The sequence below is a fragment of the Thamnophis sirtalis genome, unplaced genomic scaffold, assembly GCF_051295495.1.
Source record: "Thamnophis sirtalis isolate CommonGarterSnake01/CBP01778 unplaced genomic scaffold, rThaSir2_p1.2 scaffold_9, whole genome shotgun sequence".
NCBI lineage: Eukaryota > Metazoa > Chordata > Lepidosauria > Squamata > Natricidae > Thamnophis > Thamnophis sirtalis.
In genome coordinates this window covers 787,836-806,716 of record NW_028261389.1, presented here as the reverse complement: position 1 = coordinate 806,716, position 18,881 = coordinate 787,836, and the positions used below count along the sequence as shown (strand labels likewise).

The following is an 18,881-nucleotide window of genomic DNA, read 5'->3' as shown; positions in this document are numbered from 1 at the left end:
AAGCGCAGAACTCATCAAAACTGGGTAAGAAACGCGGGCGGGCGGGTGGATCCTTCGGCGTTCCCGGAAGTTACTTACTTCCGGGTTCCCCGACCAACCGTTTCGCGGGGACCGCCGCGAACCACCTGAAACCCACCCCTGGCACAGATGAACCCCCAAGTGGCCTCAAGGACTCTCAGGGAGAGTACAAACGACCAGATGGCTGCAAGGAATAAAAAGCCTTCCTTTCTCCACCATTCAAGTCAGAACGGAAGAAGCTTCTTGGGTGAGAAGCGACACCTCTTCAAGGAAAAACGAGGAAGTCCAGTTGCCTTTTGAAAAAGCAGCTTTGGGACTCCTGTGAACAGGTGATGGCATTTGGGGTATTTCACACCCATTCCTTGTCTTTTTGGGTACACTGAGAGCATCTGCACCAAAGACAAATTCCTTGTGTGTCCAACCACACTTGGCCAATAAAGAACTCTATTCTATTCTGTTCTGTTTGGTTCTGCTCTACTCTATTCTATTTGCATTTATAGTTACATGTGGTATCCCCTTGTCACATGACCATGATTTTTGCAATTATTTTTCCAGAAACCAGTTTCCTCCCAGTTCCCAGCAAAGGACAATTGTTGGATATAATGGGTTCTCTTGAACAGCTTTGTGGCTTGAAGGACCCCCATCGTTGGGAGCAACTAGCTTGGGGAGGAGTGAAAGTGGTGATGAAGGAGCAATGATTGCTCTACAGAGGGCGCTCTTCCAAAAGCCATTCCCTTGCTGAGCTGCTGCAAACCCACCACTAGGTGGCAGAGGAGTTCAATGCACCAGTTGGCTGGTGGATTTACCTTACTCATAAATCCTCTATCTCTGCATCGATGTATGTGTGTGTGTGTGTGTGTCTTTGTGTGTGTGAACACACATTGTTGCTCCCTTCAAATCAAGGAGCTTTCAGCTCTTCCTCAATGTCATTGGAATAAAAAGATTGGAAAGGGACCTCGGAGGTCTTCTAGTCCAACCCCCTGCTCAAGCAGGAGACCCTATCCCAATCTCGACATGGGGCTGTCCAGTGTCTTCTTAAAAGCCTCCAGGGATGGGACCTCCAGGGTGCTTCAGGACCATGGATACAGAGGAGGGAAGAGGAGGAAACGTGAATGGAGGAAGAAGATCCCCCCCCCTTTTGCTCTGCAGCTTCTGATTTGATGGGGGGGGTTCACTTCCCCCTCTGGGCAGGTTGGAGAAGATCCACCTGTCAGGCCATGCTGGAAGCCTCCTGGGCTCATCCCAGCCTTGGGCTGACGCTCTGCATCTTATTCCACAGCCCACACTATGGGGCTTGGCCTGCCCCTCTTTGCCCCACCACAAAATCTGGGTGTCAGGCCTGTAGCCGGTTCCTTCTGGGATCTTTGCCCTGCCGCACTCAAATTCTTTTCTACTCTACTGTTTCATTAGTGGGGAATTGGGAGGGGGAATAGCGAGGAGTAGAATGTGACGTTGTCAAAACAAAATTCCTTTCTAGAAAGCCAAGGTCATCCTTTGTCTCTGCACCTGGCCGGAACTGGATGGGTGGAACTGCCAGCGTGGCAGTGGGAGAGTGGACCATGGGGTGGACTTGTGGAGGGGGGAGACTCTTGAACGTCCAACTGGGTGGGGAAAACAGGGAAGCTTTCAGATTCGGGTTTCCCCAGATGTGCCAACATGGCTCTCTTCATCAATTGGGACTTTGAGGAATCCTCTGCCTGGGACTCTGATTCCCTTTTGGGTGTTACTTGGAATCTGACTGGGCCTTTTCTTGACCGACTGGTGGCGGCTGAGGAGCCCGGCTGCCAATGGACCTCCAAGTGGGCAGGGCTTCTGCCTTGGGACCTGTGGAACCGCCAGCCGTCTCCCCCTCCCCCTCTGCAGAAACCTGCAGGGACCCCAACCCTCTCCTCCTACTTGCAGTTGTCCTCCTGGGCCTGCACCATCCAGAGTGTGACGAGGGCCAGAAGGCAGAGGAGCAGCCTCCTCATCCTCCAGGTCTCTGGGCCTTGACATCATAGAATGTGGGGGCTGTGTGACATCAGGCGGAGCCCCCTGCGGTTCCTAACATTCTCTGTGGAATGTGGGGAGCCAGGGAGGCCGGGCGGCTGCGTGGAGGCCTTCAAGGCTGGGCAGGAGAGCCGCTGAGCAGGCCAGGGGGACATCCGAGCGCATGGGAGACCTTCAGCCGGGCTTCACCACACGCCGAGACACGGTTGAAGGAAAAGGCCTGGAAAGCGGCGCTGTGTTTATGCTCGGTGCTCTCTGAGCTGCCTTGTTTTCGTGCAGACGTTTCACGACCCAGCTAGGCAACCTCCTCAGTGCTAGAAGGGAAGGGGGAGGAGGACTCACCATCCTCTAGTACGGGGTCCTCAACTCCTGGGCCATGGGCCACTGCCGGCCCGTCACCTATTTGCACTGGGTGTACACTGGGCCGGTACGTGCATGCACGTGTGCGGTTCAACTTGCACGAGCAGCGTACTGGCGCATGTGCACACCCGTGTGCACCTCAGCATGCGGGGGATGGGCTGCACGCGCATATGCATGCAAACCAGCCTGATGCTCATGCTAGTTGAGCTGCAGGTGCATGCCAGCCTGACACTCGGTGCAGCCCGGTTCCCCTCTCCCGCCCTCCGTCAGGTAGCCAAGCTGGGGTGGCAGCTATCAGCTTTCAGGGAGTCCAGCCCCCGCAGGTTCATTGTCTCCCCAACACAATCGCTTTCTCCAGTGAATTCCCCCGCCTGGCGTGGCCAAAGCAACGGAGGCCCAGGGCTGTGATTTTGCCTGGTGGTGTCTGCTCCAGGACGTGCTTGTTGGCCACCTTTGCTGTCGGAGGGAGACGCAGCGGCCTCTTCTCCAGGATCGCAGCTCCAACAGGTCGATTTTCTTCCTGGCTCACTTTTTTAAGGTCCAGCTTTCACAGCCATCAGCAGCTCCGGCAAACGGGGTAGAGTGGACTATCCTACATTTCATGGCCAGGCTGACGTCCTTGTTCCTCCAGTTGTGCACCTCTGCATGGCTGCATTTCCAGCTGAACTTCTGCAGGTGCCTCCCCAGGTCACTCTCCACATCTCCATGCTTACTCCCCCGGATGGCAGCCCCTCCCCACCCCTCCAGCCGGTAATGAAGGCTCTGGGGAAGAAGCTTCCGAGGCCACCGTGACAGGATGCAGGCAGGCAGCCTCTGCGTGTACCTCTCCAAGGTCCCTGGGCTGCTGATCTCTATCAATGCAATTTCCCTGGCCTTGATATGTCCACTTCCCATCCTATCCCAACCCTTCCCTCCCTTCCCTTCCCTTCCTGTCTTCCCTTCTCCCTTTCCTTCTCTCTTCCTTTTCTTTTCCTCTTCCCTTCCCTTCCTGTCTTCCCTTCTCCCTTTCCTTCGCTCTTCCTTTTCTTTTCCTCTTCCCTTCCTGTCTTCCCTTCTCCCTTTCCTTCTCTCTTCCTTCTCCTCTTCCCTTCCCTTCCTGTCTTCCCTTCTCCCTTTCCTTCGCTCTTCCTTTTCTTTTCCTCTTCCTTTCCCTTCCCTTCCTGTCTTCCCTTCTCCCTTTCCTTTTCTCTTCCTTTTCTTTTCCTCTTCCCTTCCTGTCTTCCCTTCTCCCTTTCCTTCTCTCTTCCTTTTCTTTTCCTCTTCCCTTCCTTTCCTGTCTTCCCTTCTCCCTTTCCTTCTCTCTTCCTTTTCTTTCCCTCTTCCCTTCCCTTCACTACACTGTCTGTCCTTCCCTTCCATCTCCCTCCCTCCCTCCCCCTTTCGTTCTCTTCTCTTCCGCTTTCCTCTTCCCTTTCGTATCATCTCATCATAAGTCTATTTTTAATAACCTGGTGCTCTGATCTACTCCAGGTGACGCGCCCTCTCTCCTTCTCAGCAGGCCCAATTAAATCTGAGCGCTTCAGATTGGAACAGACGCACCTCATCTAAGGACCTGAAGGAAGGGATTGCTTCAAAGCGTTCATTATTCCAGTCAGCGGGACCGGGCCTCTTTTCTCCCACGAGGAAGAGAACCGAAACCACAGAGGTGGCTTCCCCTCCCCCACCCCAACTCTTTCCTGGAACCTGGGTACTCAACTGCTTTGAAACTCATTCAATGTTGTACGCAATGCATTCTGATGCGAACATTTTGTCCCAGGACTCGTTCCTTTAATACTCAAGCTAGAACATGTCGGCATTGGCTGTTTGGGACTCACTTGCGTTGTTTCCTGTGGGAAAAAATTTCTTCTGTGCTCACTGTTTTTGGTACTCAATGTGCCTCCTGAAACCAATTAACAATGAGTACCAAAGCTACTTTGCCTTGGGTATTTTTGCAAAGGAAGCATACTTCATGTTCAAACAACAGAGAATCATATTTAATTACATAGGAGATCCACAAATGCTTAAGCACCAAAAAGGCCTTTTGGGGCCGATTCCTGGCCTGTTTTCCAGGCTGTTTCCAGGCTGTTTGGGGGGCTCAAAAATGGCTCGAAAAACAGCCTGGAAACAGCCCTGAAAATGTGCAAAATTGGCCCAAAAACTGGCCAGCTGGTCCTCCAAGTACTCCGGCACACGCCTGCTCACATTCCCATTGGGCACTTGGCGCCAAAAAGGTTCACCATCCCCGCCCTTGGGCCATCCCTGCTCCCATGGGAACCTGGGCACGAAGGGTAGTTTTGCAGAGTCTCAGGGGTGGGCCAAAAGCCCGGATACTTTCAGAAGATGGATGGACACGGTCAGGTTTCTCCAGAACTTTCCAATGTCAGCTGCCTCTAAAGAAACCTCTAGGGCAGTGTTTCTCAACCTTGGCCACTTGAAGATGTCTGGACTTCAATTCCCAGAATTCCCCAGCAGTGGTTAGGACAGTGTTTCTCAACCTTGGCAACTTGAAGATGTCCGGACTTCAACTCCCAGAATCCCCCAGCCAGCATTCGCTGGCTGGGGAATTCTGGGAGTTGAAGTCCGGACATCTTCAAGTTGCCACGGTTGAGAAACACTGGTATAGAGTCTCCTGCTTGCGCAGGGGTTGGACTAGATGACCTCTAAGGTCCCTTCCAGCCCTAGGATTTTATGATTCTGTGCGGTGACTTAAGATATTCCCTTTCATGTTAAGCAATGCGAAGTAGAGAAACGGTGAGTAGCAGGGGAGGCAAAGAAATGATGTCAAGCAACAAAGACGGGGCCAATTGGCTGAATGAACGCCGTGGGAACCGGTGCAGCCCAGGATCCCTGTTGAAGTCCATGAGCCATAAAAGGGTTCCCCACCCCCATGATGGAAGATGACGTGGCAACCCCAGAGCTATGTCAGAGCATCCATAAATATCCAGAGAGGCTCTGAAGCACCGGCTCACCCATCCAAATTCCCCAGGAGACGTTGCCTCTTGGGGGGTGGCGTGTCGACTGCCGCAGAGTCGCCAAACATTCTCCAAAGTCCCTAGAGCAGTGTTTCTCAACCTTGGCAACTTGAAGATGTCCGGACTTCAACTCCCAGAATTCCCCAGCCAGCGAATGCTGGCTGGGGGATTCTGGGAGTTGAAGTCCAGACATCTTCAAGTTGCCAAGGTTGAGAAACACTATACCATTCCAGACCCTTCTTCAGAACCTCAACTGTTGCAGCATTCACCACATCTGTAAGGTGGGGGTCACCGAAGGGGGCCTCCCGTCTGCCTGCAGGGCTTCCTTCTCTGCACCCCCCCGTTAAGAATTAAATGTAGTCCTTGTTTAGCAACTACCCCATTTACCAACCAACCAACCTTTCAGGCCTGTAAACCGAAGCAACGCCAGTCAGATTGTGTGCAGTTGTGGTTTTGCTTAACGTCCCAATAGCTGGCTTCGACTGTGGTTGCTAAATGTGGACTACTTGCGTTCAGAGGCTTGTAGAAGGAGTTGCCTTGCAAACCTGTTAGGATTCTGAGCGTTATACGTGGCCTGTCCCTCCAGCTTCCATGGGGGGGGGGAATTTGTACTGTCCATCGCTTGATGATGGGCTCCAGAAAGGATCCACTGGATCCCAAAGACCAACCCTCTCTCGAAATGCAAATAGCACCATAGCAAGAACCCTGAGACTTATATGCCGCTTCATAGGGCTTTGCGGCCCTCTCTAAGCGGTTTGCGGAGTCAGCCTCTTCTCCTCCCAACAATCTGGGTCCTCATTTTACTGACCTCGGAAGGACGGAAGGCTGAGTCAACCTTGAGCCTGATGAGATTCGAACTGCCACATTGCAGGCAGCCGGCAGGCAGCAGAAGGAGCCTGCAGTATTGCGCCCTAACCACTGAGCCACCATGGCTCCAAAAATCAGCAGAAGACCTGGAAGGTATTTGACCCCCCCTGTGATATAAACTCACAACTCACAACTGCCAGACTCAAGAAGAGAAGCAAGGAAGCTCTTCAAGATCAGATGTGTTGGTTTATATGCTTTCCCTTTCAAAGGTGTCCCAGGGCAGCTCAAATAGCCTCCTTTCAAAAATAATAATAATTACAACAACAAAGTCCATCAGGAGAAACAGAGGCAGCTTTGCCCAAACGGAAGCAGCGATGGTTGAAGCTGGCTTTTTTTTTTCCCCCGGCTCGCTGGCACCGTGATGGGGTTATGCGAAGGGACCCCGGCAGGCTGGAGCAAAGTTGGCTGCTCCTTCCCCAGCCAACCCTGCGATTGCTTGAGTGCCGTCATGGGTCCTCTGGCTGACAGGGGGTCTCCAAGGTTTCCAGTCGAGAGGCCCTGTGCGCCACCTAGTGCTCATTCATCACATCTGGAGAAGAGGCGAAAGTTTCAGAGTTTGCCCGGTGGAGTTTCTTGCGGCTGTTGAAGCTCAAAAATCTCTGGGGTGAGATATGGGGCCTTCAGGTCCACGGGCACGCCCTCCTTTCGTGGGTCAGCTGGCGGACCAGCTAGGAGCTGCTGGGGGGCGTCCCTCGGGGGCATCTTTGGTGGCTCCACGAAGCGAGTTTTCCTTCGGTGGGCGTGCAAGGGCTGTAGAAAGCCCCCCTTCTCTGGAGGAGCCTCCATGAGCTCCAGGGGGGCTTCTCTCTTCACAGAATTGTGCAGAAGCCACGTGGGGATCAGGGGGGGCTTCGGAGGAGCACCGGGAGGCCCCTCGTAGGGAGGTCTCGCCGGAGGAAAATACGGTTGCTCCAGGAGGGCGGTTTCCTCTTCAGGAATGAAGGGGGGCTGTAGAGGAGTGTAGGGGGGCTGCGGGGGCGTGTAGGGATGCCCCAGTGACGTATGGCTCTCTGTGGGAATGAAGGGGGGAACTGGAGGGATGTATAGGTCTTCCGAAGGGGTGTAAGGGGGCTCAATGGGGTGATGTGTCTCGGGGGGAATGTAGGGAAGCTCCAGAGGGACAGTTGCCTCTGGGGGTTGAAGCTGAAGGTGGTATGGAGTGTAAGGGGGGTCTGGAAAAGTGTGGGGGGGCTCTGGAGGCGTGTAAGGGGGATCCAGAGGGATCGTTGCCTCTGGGGGTTGAAGCTGAAGGTGGTGTGGAGTGTAAGGGAGGTCAGGAAAAGTGTGGGGGGGCTCTGGGGGCATGTAAGGGGGATCTAGAGGGATGTAGGGTTCCTCAAGAGAGTGGGGGTCTTGCGAGTGACCATGGTGAGGTTCTGGAGCTCTTCTAGGAGAGGCCCGTTCTAATAAAATGAGGTGGTCCTTTGTCTTGTCGGCTGATAGGTGGGAGGCATACTTGGGCTGCGTGGGGAGGACGGGGGGCTCCGGGGTGACGTAAGGCTGCTGTTCGGGAATGTACGGAGGTTCCACACTGACCTTGACTTCAGGGGGAATGAAGGGGGTCTTGGGAGTCGTCGGGGGGATTTCTCTAGGGATGTACGGAAGAGGCAATGGCGTCGGAGTGAGTTCTTTCGGATAGAAAGGAGGCTCCAAGGTGACCAGTTGCTCCAGAGGGACGTAGGGGGGTTCTAGAGAGGGGGGTAAGAGACTTGGAGGAACGAAGGGGTCCTGAAGAGCAATGGTGGGCTCCGTTTCTCTCAGCGGGGCCTTCCGAGTGGCCTCCTCTTGCTGACCCTCCTCCTCCTCCTCCTTCTCCTCTTGGGAGAAGGGTTCTGGAAACCTCTCCATGAAGTTCTCTCCTTCCAGATCTTCTGCCGGTTGGGGAGTGGACCTCTTGAGAGGAAGGAGGGTGACGGAGCTCCTCGGCCGATGCTCCTCCCCCTGGGCCTTCCCTTCGTCAATCTCAATCATCTCTCCCAGGATCCACTCCAGGAATTGCTGGACAGACGTATAGATCCCGGGGCTGTTGGCCTCACCGCAGCCTTTGCCCCAGCTGGTGATCCCCAGGATGTAGAAGTGAGAGGTGGGGGAGACCTTGCACATCAAGGGGCCTCCGCTGTCCCCCTGCAGAGAGAGGAAAGGGGGAGGCGTCAGTTGCGCAAAGGGAAACGGGGGAGCCGGGGTGAGAGGAGACCTCCACCTACGGCCACAATTGAGCCCAGGATTTAGGTTGCTAAGAGGGAAAACTGTTAAGTGAGTTTTGTCCCATTTTCTTGCCACGGCTGTTAAGTGAATCACTGCAGTTGTTAAATTAGTGACACGGTTGTTAAGTGAATCCGGCTTCCCCCTGGACTTATCAGGTGGTCACCAAAAAATGGTCACATGACCCCGGGACCTTCATAACCATCCTAAACGTGAGTCAAGCATCATGACCCTGGGGATACTGCAGTGGTGGGTTTCAAAAATTGTTCGAACCTACTCTGTGGGTGTGGCCTCCTTTGTGGGAGTGGCTTGCCGCCCATGTGACCGGATGGGAGTGGCTTGCCGCCCATGTGACCGGATATGAAGATGCCGACGACACTTGTCAGAACCACCTTAAATGACCTCGCACACAGCACTGGCATGCATAAGAATAGGATGCAAACTTGTTTTTTAAAAGGCATCTGTGGTTTGCGTTAAAACAACTTCAACACACGCAATGTTCTGGTTGCACCACAAACGCAGTAGTCATCCTTACCTTTCACAGAGGCACTGAGTTTTATAAATAGTAGCAGGATAGTGTAGAATAATCCTATCCAAGGACCAGTGGTGGGTTTCAAAAAGTGTTTGGCACTTCTTCTGTAGGTGTGGCCTGCTTTCCGGGTCCACTGGTGGAACCTCTTCTAACCGGTTCGGTAGAACCGGTTCTACCAAATAGGTGCAAACTGGTAGGAACCCACCTCTGGGATACTGCAATGGTCGTAAGTGTGAAAAATGGTCGTAGGTTCCTTTTTTCACTGCCATTGTAACTTCGAACGTGTCAGGGTTCCAAATAGCGTCCAAAATGAAATAGGAATCCGAGGAAAAAGGTTCCTCAAAGTTCCAATTGATGAAGAGAGCCATGTTGGCATATCTGGGAAAACCCAAATCTGAAAGCTTCCAGTTTTCCCCACCCAGTTGAAAGTTCAGGATCTTGCCCACACACACACACACACACACACACACACACACACACACACACAAGTCCACCCCATGGTCCAATCTCCCACTGCCACAAAGACAGATTCCTCCCATGCAGTTCCGGCCAAGTGCAGAGACAAAGGGTGACCTTGAGTTTCTAAGAATAGTGTTATTATGGCTACACATCACCCAACTCCACATAATCTCCCATTTCCCCACAGTAGAAAGTGCGGCAGGCATGAAGTCCAAAAAGAAAAGATGACAGAACAGTCAGTTAACAAATGGTAGTTAAATCAAGGACTATCGGTACCAATAGCCATAGGCGCCTTTGGGACGGGTGCAATCCCAGAACCTCTGGAGCAGCCCTTGAACGCCGTCATGGGCATTGACAAAATCAGCCCCGGTCAATTGCAACAGGCGGCTTGGCTCGGAACAGCCGGCATCTTGCCTTGAGACCTTTCACACCCCTAAAGAAGGACGTTCTCCTGTCCCTTGGTCCTTGGGAAGGACCAGAAGGCCAAATCCAGCCAGAACATCTGGCTGGAAGTGCAACAAAAAATGATCATAAGTACCAAAGTATTAGGAGCAATACTTTGGGTGCAATCCCAGAACATCTGGAGCACCCCATGAACACCGTCAGTGTGGACCAATCCACCCTCAGTCAATTGCAAAAGGCAGCAGCTGACATCGTCTCCCCATCAAGAATCCCCCCCCCCTGCCTATTGCAGGTCCCGGAAGGACCCCATAGGTGGACAAAGGGGCCACCACATCCAGCCTGAGCCTCTGACTGACCGTGTGACAAACAATAATATTCCCATTTTCTTAACGTCTCTTATTCCTTCCTATCATTCTTTGAGGGCTATTTTCCAAAAATTGAACATTCTATATCAGTGATGGAGAAACCGGAACGCTTATACGTGGGCGTGCCGGAAACACGAAGACCAGCTGGCTGAAGCACATGTGTGCCCCTGCCAGCTGTTTTTTGGGGTTTCCAGCACACGCATGCCAGCCACCTGGTTTTCACACACACACCGGTAAAGCAGCCGTAAAGTGAGATTTGGAGATTAAGTGTGAAACCTGCTGGGTCAGGCTGGACAGCCTCTTAGAACACCTTTACTTCTATATTAAAAGCCACATAGACAAGAGTTGGAACTTGCAATAGAATAACAGGGGCAGTTAGAAGTTGCTTAAAGGAAGTGTCCCCATTCACTAACCACAGGATGTTCTCGCCAACGTCCCTATGTCCAAACTGTGTGTTAAAAGTCCAAACCACAAAGTTCAATTAAAGTTCGTTAATAACACGTAAGCCATACCTGAAACAAAAGGAGAAGTAAGACCCTCATCTCCTTATAAGGTTTTCTCCTCAAGGTAACCACTAAGAAATGTGTGAAGTATTTCCGTGTTGCAATGCTTTTGGGAATGTATAAGAACGCCTGCTTCGATAATGAAGATTGTTCAGAACTTGCAATGCTAAGCCATGGGCTCACTTTCTGAACCTGGCTGCCAAATAAACTTTTCCTGTATCCTGAGAAGTTTAACGCCTGTCATTTTCTGCAATATTTTCCAGAAACCTGAAGACCAGCTGGCCAGTCTGCATATGCCTGGTTTTTTGGCAGTTTTTCCAGGCAGTTTCTCTGGCTTTTCCGGGGCCATTTCGTGGCCCATATCCTGGGCCATTTTCAGGCTGTCTCCCAGCTGTTTTTGGCCCAGAAAGTGGCCCAAAAACAGCCTGTTTTTTTTGGCGTTTTTGGCCATTTGGGGGGTGTTTTTCAGCCATTTTTCGATGCTCTGGCACCCACAGCCAAGCAACCAGAAAAGCAGCTGGCGACGGTGTGCGTGCCCACAGAGAAGGATCTGCATGCCACCTTGGTAGCACTCATGCCTTAGCTTCTCCATCGCGGTTCTATGATCTTGATCTTATGTTCCAACTGCACATCCTGAGGCACAGCCTCTCTTACTTTAATCCAGTGGTTCCCAAACTTGGCAACTTTAAGACTTGTGGACTTCCACTCCCAGAATTCTCCAGCCAGCAGAGCTGGCTGGAGAATTCTGAGAGTAGAAGTCCAACAAGTCTTAAAGTTGCCAAGTTTGAGAACCACTGCGTTTAATCCATGGCCAGTTCGATGCACCAGGAAGCAGCCTGGCTGAGTATCTTTATTCTGCTGCTGCTGCCCGGCCCATTTCTCCAATGGTCGCCTTCCAATCAATGTTCCCTCTAATTTTTTTTCAGGGTGAGCGGAAAAGTACAGTGTTTGAGCTGCACAGTTTCATGCCTGAGCACCTAAGAGAGCCACAGTTTGAACTGCTGCCACGTCTGCTGGACATTTGCGCAACATTCCAAGCGTCAAGCGCCGATTGTGAGCGAGGTTTCAGCCTGAGGAATGCCAGGCATGAAAATGTGCCGCTCAAACACTATACTTTTCCGCTCACCCTGAAAAAAAAAAGGCTCTCTGCTCAGCTTTTAGATTGTTAGACTGGCTAGAGAGAGACATGGCACCAACAGGGTCCTGGGTCCTGGCATTTTGCAGGCAACCTGTCCTCTCACATTCCTTTGGAATGCAACCCATCACATTTGAATTAGATCTTGCCAATTATCCTATTAAAAGATAATCCTATTATTCTAAAATACGACCAACTCAATATTAAAAACTGTAAATATTTAATGCTGATAAATAATAGCAGTAATTGTTATTTAGTATGAGTAAAATCAGTATTGATATATATCAATATAATATCTATCGAAATTGACAACAAACACTAAAATAACAATACAAATATATAATTTGGAATATAAATGTAATAAATATAATATATAAATGCAACATAAATGTAATAAAATAATTTATCATGAAACTCTCCCCCTTTAAAGTAGTAAGATCAATTAAATAGTCTAACAAGTTTGGACTATATGCTATATGTTATGTTACTTAAGAATATGTATACCTCAGAATCAGATACAACATCCACATCATTTCCAACTGAGTCAATAAAATCATATGCCATGCCAAAACTATTTTAAATAAAGATATGAAATTAATCAAGTATTGCATTTATTTTTCAAAATGAATGTACTATTTTTTTGTTATTTAAGTTTGTACCCCATCTTTTCATCTCCAAGGTATTCAAAGCAGCTAAAAGATTTTTTTTTTTAAATTGAAATCTACTTAAAAACTGGTGTTAACATCACCATAATCTAATTCAAAAAGCCTGGCTAAAAAGGGAATTATCCTTTTCTAAAACCAAAAAAGAAAGAACTGCTTGTATTCCATAGTATTTAATCAATGCATAGCTTTCAAATGCAATCCAAATTATATATCTAAACAACATTATAAATCATTTAAATATCAGAAGATTCGAGCATTGTTTTTTCTGATCTCTTGGCAGACAGGATGTGTACTGGCATTTTATGGAATTTAAAATGATTAAGTCCATGACACAAATTGCACAATAGGAAATCCAGGCCAGAATGCATTTAACTCATTGTATCACCAGGGACCAGAATTTAGCAGGCCCAGGGGAAAAAAAGTAGGTAAGGCCACTTTATAGCTAAATTTGATACCATTAAAAATTAAATAGGATTAAAATCTGTGGTTTATAATTTACCCAGTTGTGCAATGTCGCCCGCCCCACTCCTTTCGCTGGCAGTAGCTCGCTGCACCAAGAGGGCATGTAAGAGGGAGGGGAAAAACAGGAGGAGATACAAGTCGGGGGAGCAGCTCGAAAGCCGCTGCACAGAGGGGGCGGCGGTGGAAAGGCAGCCAACCAGCCCGCCACCGCCGGCCACTGCCAGCCCCGCTGCTCTTCCCGCCCCCTTCCCAGCCCCACAGTCCAGCGGTCGCAGCAGAAGCAGCCCCGGGTCTCCGCTGCCGCTCCCCGCATTTTCTGGACGGGGTCTCACAAGAAGGAATCCCCTCTCCAAGGGATCCCCCGAACATGGACTTGAAGAGCCGTGCTCTTCAAAACAAGTCTGGGGAGGTCCTTTGCAGGCGGCCAGTTGTAGCCGCCTGCAAAGGACTTCCCCATGTTTGCTTTACAGAAATCTCTGCGCGGCAGATAGAAACTTCTGCGCAGGGTTTTCTTGCGATGTGCGCGGCCGCGCAGCCGCGCACCTTAGAGGGAACAGTGCTTCCAATCACCCATCACCACTTCTGTGCCCCGTAAGGATGCTGGTTTTAGCACCTCTTGCGCCTGGCCCTGGAAGTCAAGGTCTTCTCTGCACTTCATCTACGCTCAAAGGAGGCTGACAGGCAAGGGCATAAGACTAGCCAGGTCTCTGGAAGGCAAAATCACAAAACGGCCCCTCACTTATTTTGTCCGCGTCGTGCGAGAGAATTCACTGGAGAAAGCAAATATGTTTGGAAGAGTTAACGATCAAAGGAAACCAGGCCTCCAAAGGACACGGTGGCTGGACACCATCAAGAGCCGAGGTGGCGCAGTGGTTAGGGTGCAGGGCTGCAGGCCACTTCAGCTGACTGCAGTTCTGCAGTTCGGCGGTTCAAATCTCACCGGCTCAAGGTTGACTCAGCCTTCCATCCTTTCGAGGTGGGTGAAATGAGGACCCGGATTGTTGTTGGGGGCGATATGTTGACTCTGTAAACCGCTTAGAGAGGGCTGAAAGCCCTATGAAGCGGTATATGTCTAACTGCTATGGCTATTGCTATCAAAGCAGACACCAGCCAGAGCATTAAAAAATCCAAATCCTGCAAGATCGGAAGACTTGGCCGAAAGAATTGCCAGGGCCTGGATATGACTGGATGGATAACATCATTGTTTCGAAACAACCCGGCCCTTTGTCCTAAGACGGTCTCAGCTTATGTATGACTCAGCTGAGTCACCTTTTTATGAATCTAGCACTTGTTGGCGAGAGACAAAGGGAATGTAGCAACATGCACTTAATTAAAAAGTTACGATCCTTTAAAAATAGATTTCCTCGTTTAAGACATTGATTTTTCTGTTTGAAGAATCCTGCGTCAGCGGAAAATTGCCTGGCCCTCAAACAGAGCCTGGCATTCAGGCTGCCCTTTAAACTGATTGTAATGGGGACACCTTGATTAATGAAGCAGACACAGATAACAAGATGCAAGCTTGCATTTCAAGGACTGGGGGGGAGGGGGAGACACCTCATCCTAAAGTAGGAAGGGAAGGAAAGCAGGATTGTCCCTTACGGGGCACAGAAGTGGTGATGGGTGATTGAAAGGTGACCATTGGAGAAATGGGCCGGACAGCAGCAGCAGAATAAAGTTACTCAGCCAGGCTGCTTCCTGGTGCATCGAACTGGCCATGGATTAAACGCAGTGGTTCCCAAACTTGGCAACTTTTAAGACTTGTGGACTTCAACTCCCAGAATTCTCTTTTGAAGACATTTCACTTTTCATCCAAGAAGCTTCTTCAGCTCTGACTGGATGGAATGGGAGGATTTTTATTCCTTGCAAACAGTTGATAATTTGCATCCTTTTAGAGGGTCGTTGGAAGAGGGGGAAAATTGCAAGACTACAGGAAGCACCACTCAGGTGACCCAGAGGACACAGAGAAACCTCCAAGTGGCCTCAATGTCCCTCTAAAACAGTGTTTCTCAACCTTGGCCACTTGAAGATGTCCGGACTTCAACTCCCAGAATTCCCCAGCCAGCATTCGCTGGCTGGGGAATTCTGGGAGTTGAAGTCCGGACATCTTCAAGTTGCCAAGGTTGAGAAACACTGCTCTAAAAGGATGCAAATGACCAGCTGTCTGCAAGAAATATCCATCCTTCCATTCCCCTCCATCCAGCCAGAGCTGGAGAATCTCCTTGGAGGAGAAGCAAAACAACTTCAAAAGAAAAAAAAACAGAAAGTCCAGTTGTCTGCTGAAAAACAGGACCTTTGGGACTAGATGGAGCACAAGACCGAGGCTAGCAGAGTTAGAGTAGGGGGTTCCTTACCTGGCAAGTGTCAATCCCTCCTTCCTCATAACCAGCACACAAGGTGTGTGGGCTCATCGCCCCATTGTACCAGGCACTGCTGTTGCATTTCTGGGTGTCCAGGATGTTCAGTTTGGCTTCCTGCAAGACATCCGAAGTCTTCACACCTGCGAGGAAAGGGAGTCGGTTAATTTGGCTTCTGCCAACTCATGGATGTTCACAATTCCTCCCTTCCCAACACCCCCTACCCCGGATCACTTAAGAAACCAATAACAAGGGTCTAAAGAACAATAACCCTTTATGAAGCCTTGGTAAATCCACACCTGGAATGCAGCTTCCAGCAAAATTACAAAAAAGATGTTGAGTCTTTGGAAAAAATGCAGAGAAGAGCCACGGAGAGGATTAAAGGTGGACGGGGATTAATGTTTATGCATATTTATATGTGACGGTGTAGGTATATGCCGTGACCCATCAAAACCGCGGTCCACAAAAGCGCGGTCGACGAAAGCGCGTATGTGACATCATCACAGTGCGACGAAAAAGATCGAAAAATTGAAATAAAAATAAAATTACAGCAACCCAATTCACATAAAGGTAAGGGTTAGGGTTAGGGTTAGGTTTAGAGCGTTAGTGTTACGTTTAGCGTTAGGTTAAGGGTTAGCGTTAGGTTTTTCGTTAGGTTAAGGGTTAGGTTTAGGGTTAGGTTTAGGGTTAGGTTTAGGGTTAGGTTTAGGGTTAGGTTTAGGGTTAGGTTTAGGGTTAGGTTTGGGGGGGTTAGGGTAAGGTTTTCGCTTTATTTTTACATTTTTCGATCTTTTTCGTCGCGCTGTGATGACGTCACATACGCGCTTTCGTCGACCGCGCTTTTATCTACCGCGGTTTTGTGGTGGAACCGGTATATGCATATGTACAGTATGTATGTAGCGTATCTATAGGTGTGTGGATGGAAGCCCATCGAGGAAAAAAGTAAGCTGGAATTAAGGAGAAACTCCCGGACAGTGAAAATAATCGAAGAGCTTCTCCCCAAAAGTTGCAGACGCTCCATCACTGGAGGCTTTGAAGAAGAGACTGGACACTTGTCAGAAGTGGTTTGGGATCCTCTGCTTGAGCAGATGGTTGGACTAGGAGACCTCCAAGGTCCCTTCCAGCTCTGGTCTGATTATAACTCATTGGAGTTATTTAGCTCAGTGTTTCTCAACCTTGGCCACTTGAAGATGTCTGGACTTCAACTCCCAGAATTCCCCAGCCAGCGAATGCTGGCTGGGGAATTCTGGGAGTTGAAGTCCAGACATCTTCAAGTGGCCAAGGTTGAGAAACACTGATTTAGCTCACCGTATGAGCGAAAACTTTATAACATCTTCTCAAAATTGCAGGAACACTCTCCTCTACACGCACACGCACACACACACACACACACACACACACACACACACACGACCTTTGGTTAGCCCTCGCTCTGTAAAACCTGAAGGGAGTGGAGTAAGTGAATACTGCCTGCTTCAGCAGGAAAAGGGAAGCTCATTAGGAACTCAGCAAGATGTGCCGTGTGCTCCTTTGGCCCGAGGGACGTCCGCCCGTCTCCTTACTGTTTTCAGCAGTGATTCCCCAGCCAGTGGCAAAGCAGCTGGTGAAGTTGGTCTCGGAGCCCTTCGTGACCTGGGGCAAGCAGGCCGGCTGCACGTAGTCGTTGAAAGTCACCGGGCTGTCCAGCTCGATCAGCGCGATGTCGTTCTCCTCCGTGAGAGGATTGTAATCTTGATGGAGGACCACCTTGCTGACGGTGTGTGTCTGCACGTCCTCGGGCAGCTTGGAGAGGTCGGTGGCGCCCACCACAATCCGCCAAAGATGCAACGAGCTGCGGAAAAACAGGGCGCAGTCAGTGGGGGACCCACCGGCACAGGGTTCTCTAACTCGGTTTCACTGAGGTTGTGTTTGACTCCCTATTCCTCTTCTCCAGCCTCTGAAGACGCCACGCTGAAGGCTGGTTATGTCCATGCCCAGAAAGATGGTACAGGGCGGGGCATAACCTTTTCCTAGGGGGTCACAGCAAGATCGACAGCAGTTTACAACTTCCGCGACACCTCATTTTAAAGCCCATAAAAAACTGAATTGAATGAGCTATTAAATGTTAAATTTGCTTTAAGAATGGCTGGAAAATTCGATTCGGAAGAACAAAGGATCATTGACAGAATAAAATGCATTGCCTTTCGAGAGGCTCGCGATGCTGCATTGGGTTTTGAAGGATAAAGGGGAATCCTGGGATGGCAGTTATTTCCGTGAGAAAATTTTATTGGAGAATGTCATTCCATTTCTCAGTGATCCAGACAATGTCTTGGTGGTTGGTGAGGCTGTCTTTCTTCATGACAAAGCTCCTTGCATGCGTGCAAATGCGACTCAGCAATTGTTAAAGGAAAACAATGTCGAATTTTGGGGCAATGACGTCTGGCCGGGAAATTCGCCAGATCTCAATCCGGCAGAGAACATTGGGGCCATAATTAAGGATGAAGTGGAAGCTCTGATGATTCAGGAGCAAGGTCAAAATCGATATTCGGTTGAAACTTTGAGAATGAATTTGGAAACTGTGTTGAAAAATCTGGAAAATCGAACGGAACTGTTTGAAGATTTGTTGTGTTCTTATCCACCTCGTTTGAATGCTGTTCGAAGGGCTAATGGTGGTCATACTGACTATTAAATCGTGTCAATAAACTCAGTTTTTGATGGGCTTTCGAATGGTGTATGAATTATTTGTGTTGTTATTACAAGTGTTGCTGTGACCCCCCTAGGAAAAGGTTATGCCCCACCCTGTACATTCCCCACCCAGGACTGGCGCCTCAATAGGTCAGTGTTAAATTCATATCTCCCCAAGAAGTGACTCTGGGGGTTTACCCGGGGACAGCCTCACCAACCCCTCCGTTACAGAGACACGGGCAGACGCCAACTTTGCACACACCTCTTCTTCGTCTTGAAGCAGTGAGCCGCGGTGAGCACCCAGTGCTCGGCCAGGAGGGATCCCCCACACGAGTGCCGAGGTCCACTGGAAGAGGGGATCTGGATGCTGACCAGCCAAGGCCACATTCCTGGCATGGCGTCAACGCCACCCACAATCCGCACATTTCTGTCATGCTTGGGCGCCAAGGGCCGCTCCCCGCAGGCTGAAAGGGAAACAGAGAAAGGAGTCAGATTGGGACGGAGATAACCCCATTCTAGCTGTGTGGAACTGGCAGAGCAAATCCTTGTTAGAAGCCACCAAACCATCATGGGATGGCATGGCATGGCTAGGGAAGAGAAGGACCAGGGGAGACAGGAGAGCAGCCTTCCAATATTTGAGGGGCTGCCCCAGAGAGGAGTGGGGGGGTCAACCTGTTCTCCAAAGCCCCTGAAGGCCAGACAAGGAACAATGGATGGAAACTGATCCAGGAGAGATTCAACCTGGAAATAAAGGATGAATTTTCTGAGAGTGAGAACAATCAACCCATGGAACAGAAGTTCCCTTCGGAAGTTGTGGGAGCTTCTTCACTGGAGGCTTTCAAGAAGAGACTGAACTGCCCTCTGTCAGAAATGGGGTAGAGTCTCCTGCTTGGGTGAGGTGGATTGGACTAGATGACCTCCAAAGTCCCTTCCAACTCTGTTCATCTGTTAAA

At 50.1% G+C, this 18,881-nt stretch overlaps 1 protein-coding gene across 1 annotated transcript; it reads right to left on the bottom strand.

The window, feature by feature from the left end:
• Positions 1 to 6,351: 6,351 nt before the first annotated feature.
• On the bottom strand, positions 6,352 to 18,506 carry LOC148043943 (uncharacterized). The gene is made up of 4 exons (XM_087722600.1): positions 18,191 to 18,506; positions 16,827 to 17,095; positions 15,262 to 15,407; positions 6,352 to 8,309 (listed from the first exon to the last, which is right to left on the bottom strand). Exons 1-4 carry the CDS (start codon positions 18,496 to 18,498, stop codon positions 6,735 to 6,737), a joined length of 2,298 nt encoding a protein of 765 aa, XP_087578726.1. The 5' UTR covers positions 18,499 to 18,506; the 3' UTR covers positions 6,352 to 6,734.
• Between the last annotated feature and the right edge of the window lie 375 nt (positions 18,507 to 18,881).

Coding starts and splice junctions, on each gene's coding strand:
- LOC148043943 (XM_087722600.1), bottom strand. CDS start 18,498: ATGATGGTTTGGTGGCTTCTAACAAGGATTTGCTCTGCCAGTTCCACA. Junction 17,096..18,190: donor TGCTTCAAGACGAAGAAGAG/GTGTGTGCAAAG, acceptor GTTTTTCCGCAG/CTCGTTGCATCTTTGGCGGA. Junction 15,408..16,826: donor GGGAATCACTGCTGAAAACA/GTAAGGAGACGG, acceptor CTTTCCTCGCAG/GTGTGAAGACTTCGGATGTC.